Raw genomic sequence first — 6,000 nt, 5'->3', positions numbered from 1 at the left:
GCGTCCATTCGTATCGATATTTTGCACCGGTTTCCCCGGAAGTGATGACATCGTTCTCTTGAACACATGGGACGGGATCAACGCTTTATTCGCAAACGTTGCGCGATATGCGATCAACTTCCCCGTCTGTCTGACGCCGAGATGTAAAAGACACACGGACGCATCGTTATTCCCTTTCACCGAGGAAGACGATGTATGATGATGTTCCTATTGTTCCTATCCTCCTTTCCTGTCCTCTGTTCACTCCCCGTCGTTCGTGACCTTCGCTAACGTCATCGTGTCACTCGGAACGTCACTAATGACGTTCTTATCTCATCCGCGATAAACTCCTCTCAAGGAAACGTGCGTGGCCGAGAGACTTCAGGATGCGATCGCAATGACGCAGAAAGCACCGACGAGTTCTCCTGTCGACACTTCACACATGGCTTTAGGTGACCTTGCCCGAAGAAAGAAAGAAAGAAAAATCTGTAATTGTCAAAAAAATAAGAAAGAAAGAACGAAAGTTACGCTAATTGTAAAAAAAAAAAGAGAAAGGAAGAAAGAAAGGACAGAAGAAAGAAGAAAAGAAAGAAAGAAAGAAAGAAAGAAAGAAAGAAAGAAAAATCTGTAATTGTCAAAAAAGGAAGAATGAAAGAACTAAAGTTACGCGAATTGTCAAAAAAAAGAGAAAGGAAGACAGAGGACAGAAGAAAAAGAAAGAAGGAAAGAAAGAAAGAAAAATCTGTAATTGTCAAAAATGGAAGAAAGAAAGAACAAAATTAGGCTAAATGTCAAAAAAAGAGAAAGGTAGAAAGAAAGGACAATAGAAAGAAAGAAGGAAAGAAAGAAGGGAAGTATTCGGAGATGACTGGAGCACAGGCAGTACTGCGGTTCTTGCTGATGAACGCGAGTGGGCAGTCTGCAGTGTGTAAGTGAAGGAAAGAAAGAAAGAAGGAAAGAAAGAAAGAAAGAAAGGAAGAAGGAAAGAAAGAAAGAAGGAAAGAAAGAAGGAAAGAAAGAAGGAAAGAAGGAAAGAAGGAAAGAAGGAAAGAAAGAAAGAAGGGAAGAAGGAAAGAAAGAAGGAAAGAAGGAAAGAAGGAAGGAAAGAACCAAAGAAGGAAAGAAAGAAGGAAAGAAAGAAAGAAAGAAGGGAAGAAGGAAAGAAGGAAAGGAAGAAAGGAAGAAAGAAAGAAGGAAAGAAAGAAGGAAAGAAGGAAGGAAAGAAGGAAAGAAAGAAAGGAAGAAAGAAAGAAGGAAAGAAAGAAGGAAAGAAAGAAAGAAGAAAGAAAGAAGGAAAGAAAGAAGGGAAGTATTCGGAGATGACTGGAGCACAGGCAGTACTGCGGTTCTTGCTGATGAACGCGAGTGTGCAGTCTGCGGTGTGTAAGTGAAGGAAAGAAAGAAGGAAAGAAGAAAGAAAGAAGGAAAGAAGGAAAGAAAGAAGAAAGAAAGAAGGGAAGTATTCGGAGATGACTGGAGCACCGGCAGTACTGCGGTTCTTGCTGATGAACGCGAGTGTGCAGTCTGCGGTGTGTAAGTGATGATTATTGATTAGTGAGTGAACACAAAGCCTCATTATAAACGTTACAGGAATATATAATGAGATCCAAATCACATCCATTCAGCCGGAATCTGGACGCGAACACGTCCAACGTACGCCTGCTTTATTTGTTGTCCTGTCTGGATAATAACGAATAATGAATAAAGAGACGAGGAGACGAGGACGCATTACAGATTAACCGCTGAGCACTGATTGTGATTAGGAAGAATTCTTTATAATGGTCATTTACTTAAATCGATTCATTACGTGATTGATAATTACCCAGAGATCGTCATGCGCTTTTAAAGTTCACAACACAACCCTAATGTAATTTATTCCGTCCCGGGTGAATTAGGAAGCAAGGAACGGAACGTTTGTCGGATTGTTTTGAACGAATCGCGTCGGATTCTTAGTTCGTTTGTCTAAAAACCGGTTTAAAAGAAGAAGAAGAAGAAGAAGCCTCCTAAAACAGCGCCCTGATTGGTCAGAAGGTGTTGATTAGGTGTCGATTAATCAATCGCAGGTCTGTATTCATGCGCTTGTTCTCTAACGCGTTGTCGTTTCTACGGTAACAGCTCGTACAGAGGGACGTGTGCGGTGGGCGATCGGCATACACTGATTGAAAAATAAATAAATAATGTTTTCTGTAAGGAGACCTTCAAGGAAGGAGTCTCCAGTGTCGGCGCGTTGTGACGGTCAGAGGAAACTAGAAACGGATGAACACGATGAGCGCGGTGTAAGCAAATGAGCAGATTTGCGTGGCGTGAGTGTGACACGGAGTGTGTTACTCCTACTGAATTACTCCTTTCAATTGTAAATAACGTGTACAGGGACACTGGGACGCCGTGGCACGTCCTGTATCGAATGCAGTGAGAGTAGAGACTGTAAAAAGGCCGTGCGAGGGGCTGAAAGCAGGGCATGCTGGGTAATGAGGTGCGACGTGCGAGGTCACGTGGGATACCGTGGGTGTTTCCTGACACACGGTCAGAGCCGCACATGAGCGTATCGGATGGCGTCGCTCTTCTCTAAATGGATATGCTTTAATTATAGGTGCTACGCAGCGGCGTGGCGTGGTGGTGTTAAATCACACACACTCGGGTATAGATCGGTCATTTCACAGAGAGCCAGTCACTGGGGCATTGCATCCAATTTAGCAGAGTGCTGTCTTATGAGAGAGCGCAGCACTCAGATCGATAAGACGAGCTGATCAGAGTGCTGCGAGACGTCTGCTCTCATACACCATAATGTCCTCATACTGCAGCTCTCTCTCTCTCTCTCTCTCTCTCTCTCTCTCTCTGGTGAATCTATCATATCTCTCCATCTGTGTCTTTTCACTGTTTCTTTTTCCTCCGTTTTTTTCCTCAGGCTCTTTCACTCATGTTTCTCTCTCTCGGAGTCTTTCTCACTCTGTGTATCTCTTTCTTTTTCTGTATCTCTCTGTGTCTGTCTTTGTCTCTCTGTGTGTGTCTCTCTCATCTCTCTCCGTTTCTCTCCCTCAGTGTTCCCCCTCTCTCGCTGTCTCTCTTCCTTTCTATGTCTTTTTGTATCTCTCTCCAATGCCTGTCTGTCTCTCACTGTCGCTATCTCTTTGTGTCCCTCACTTACTTTCCCCCTGTCTGTCTCTCCCTTACTTTCCCCCTGTCTCTCTCTCCCTTACTATTCCCCTGTCTCTCTCCCTTACTTTTCCTCTGTCTTTCTCTCTCCCTTACTTTCCCCCTGTCTCTCTCTCCCTTACTTTCCCTCTGTCTTTCTCTCTCACTTACTTTCCCCCTGTCTCTCTCTCCCTTACTATCCCCCTGTCTCTCTCTCCCTTACTATCCCCCTGTCTCTCTCCCCCTGTCTCTCTCTCCCTTACTTTCCCCCTGTCTCTCTCTCCCTTACCTTTCCCCCTGTCTCTCTCTCCCTTACCTTTCCCCCTGTCTCTCTCTCTCACTTACTTTCCCTCTGTCTTTCTCTCTCTTACTTTCCCCCTGTCTCTCTCTCTCCCTTACTTTCCCCCTGTCTCTCTCTCCCTTACCTTTCCCCCTGTATCTCTCTCCCTTACCTTTCCCCCTGTCTCTCTCTCTCCCTTACTTTCCCCCTGTCTCTCTCTCCCTTACCTTTCCCCCTGTATCTCTCTCCCTTACCTTTCCCCCTGTCTCTCTCTCCCTTACCTTTCCCCCTGTCTCTCTCTCACTTACTTTCCCTCTGTCTCTCTCTCTCACTTACTTTCCCTCTGTCTTTCTCTCTCTTACTTTCCCCCTGTCTCTCTATCTCACTTACTTTCCCTCTGTCTCTCTCTCTCACTTACTTTCCCTCTGTCTTTCTCTCTCTTGCTTTCTCCCTGTCTCTCTCTCTCACTTACTTTCCCTCTGTCTCTCTCTCCCTTACTTTCCCCCTGTCTCTCTCTCCCTTACTTTCCCCCTGTCTCTCTCTCCCTTACTTTCCCTCTGTCTTTCTCTCTCACTTACTTTCCCCCTGTCTCTCTCTCCCTTACTTTCCCCCTGTATCTCTCTCTCTTACTTTCCCCCTGTCTCTCTCTCCCTTACCTTTCCCCGTTTCTCTCTCACTTACTTTCCCTCTGTCTTTCTCTCTCTTACTTTCCCCCTGTCTCTCTCTCCCTTACTTTCCCCCTGTCTCTCTCTCCCTTACCTTTCCCCCTGTATCTCTCTCTCTTACTTTCCCCCTGTCTCTCTCTCCCTTACCTTTCCCCCTGTCTCTCTCTCACTTACTTTCCCCCTGTCTCTCTCTCTCACTTACTTTCCCTCTGTCTTTCTCTCTCTTACTTTCCCCCTGTCTCTCTCTCCCTTACTTTCCCCCTGTCTCTCTCTCCCTTACCTTTCCCCCTGTATCTCTCTCTCTTACTTTCCCCCTGTCTCTCTCTCCCTTACCTTTCCCCCTGTCTCTCTCTCCCTTACCTTTCCCCCTGTCTCTCTCTCACTTACTTTCCCCCTGTCTCTCTCTCTCACTTACTTTCCCTCTGTCTTTCTCTCTCTTACTTTCCCCCTGTCTCTCTCTCCCTTACTTTCCCCCTGTCTCTCTCTCCCTTACTTTCCCCCTGTCTCTCTCTCCCTTACTTTCCCCCTGTCTCTCTCTCCCTTACTTTCCCCCTGTCTCTCCCTCACTTACTTTCCCCCTGTCTCTCTCTCACTTACTTTCCCCCTGTCTCTCTCTCACTTACTTTCCCCCTGTCTCTCTCTCCCTTACTTTCCCCCTGTCTCTCTCTCCCTTACTTTCCCCCTGTCTCTCTCTCGCTTACTTTCCCCCTGTCTCTCTCTCCCTTACTTTCCCCCTGTCTCTCTCTCCCTTACTATCCCCCTGTCTCTCTCTCCCTTACTTTCCCCCTGTCTCTCTGTCCCTCTCAGATATTTGATCCACAACATTTGCTTCCGTAATTCTGCATTCAGGATATGATGCTAACGTAGTTTACAGATCTGGGAGGTTTATAGCCACCAGTTTATCATCACTGCGAACCTCATGTTTAAATCATCCCACAAGGCACTCGCCTCAGAGGGCATCGCTTCTCTCAGGACCCGAGGACTGGAACGATCGCATCATCCAAATCACATCTAATATACAGTTCCACTCTTAAACGTTAATCCCCTCTCCAGAGAGACGGGATCGGTCCATGTTTATATGTTATTTTTAACAAAATATTAAGTCCTAACCCCTGACTCCTCCCACTTCCTGTCATTCTTCCAGCTCAGATCGAGTACCGGCCTGCTTTGCCTCTGGAGCGTCGGAGTCTTGCACAGTGCATGCCTGTGGGTCACATGACCAAGTTTATCATCACGTATCCTACAGTGAGTGACATCCATCTTCTCTAAGCCTTTTATTCCATTTCCCCCAGACATCAATCAAACTGTCTGTCTGTCTGTCTGTCTGTCTCATTCATCTTTTCTCCTAGTTTCTGCTTTTCTATTTTCATTCAGCACCACGTTAAATCACTTTCCCTTCCCTTTCATATATACACACAATCATATATCATACAGTATAAACCAGAGCTGCCAGATTATTAAAAAAAAACCCTTTTAACTTATTTTAATTACTGAATATCAATTAACTGAATGTTTCATTTTTAAACCATTACAGATAATCTATACAGAATTAAAAAAAAAAATAGAGATTGTACAATAAGCTTTTAGTGTCTGAGAAATAACTAAAAATATACCTGGAACATCTTTACACTTTTACTCTCATGAATAATATCAGAATCTATGGATATGAATATGTATGAATATGCAAATTTAGAAACTCCTCAGTCACCTAATATTACCGAAAGCTTTCTCATACTGGGGAATGCTTGTAAATTGCGCCGTCGCTTCAGACAAAGAGAAGCTGATGACGTGGTGTACAGGCGCTGTTTAGAGTCACGCCATGCGTGAAATGCGTCACGTCACCTGACCACGCCTATCAATCGACGGGATTTTACATAGACTTTAGATACCGGTCGCTCCACAGCGCTCCACATTTCCCTACGTAGAATATAAACCATATAATAG

The 6,000-nt window shown here is 45.0% G+C and overlaps 1 protein-coding gene across 2 annotated transcripts in view; it reads left to right on the top strand.

Annotated features, from left to right (window-relative positions):
• LOC128620469 (amine oxidase [flavin-containing] A-like) overlaps nt 1-6,000 on the top strand; it is a 59,084-nt gene that overhangs the window by 30,315 nt on the left and 22,769 nt on the right. For both annotated transcript variants that reach the window (XM_053645498.1, XM_053645499.1), the window contains exon 8: nt 5,201-5,301. In XM_053645498.1, coding sequence (XP_053501473.1) covers nt 5,201-5,301 — 101 coding nt within the window. The remainder of the gene's footprint in view (nt 1-5,200; nt 5,302-6,000) is intronic.

This window comes from Ictalurus furcatus, chromosome 16, assembly GCF_023375685.1.
Source record: "Ictalurus furcatus strain D&B chromosome 16, Billie_1.0, whole genome shotgun sequence".
Classification (NCBI taxonomy): domain Eukaryota; kingdom Metazoa; phylum Chordata; class Actinopteri; order Siluriformes; family Ictaluridae; genus Ictalurus; species Ictalurus furcatus.
This window is presented reverse-complemented; position numbering and strand designations above follow the sequence as displayed.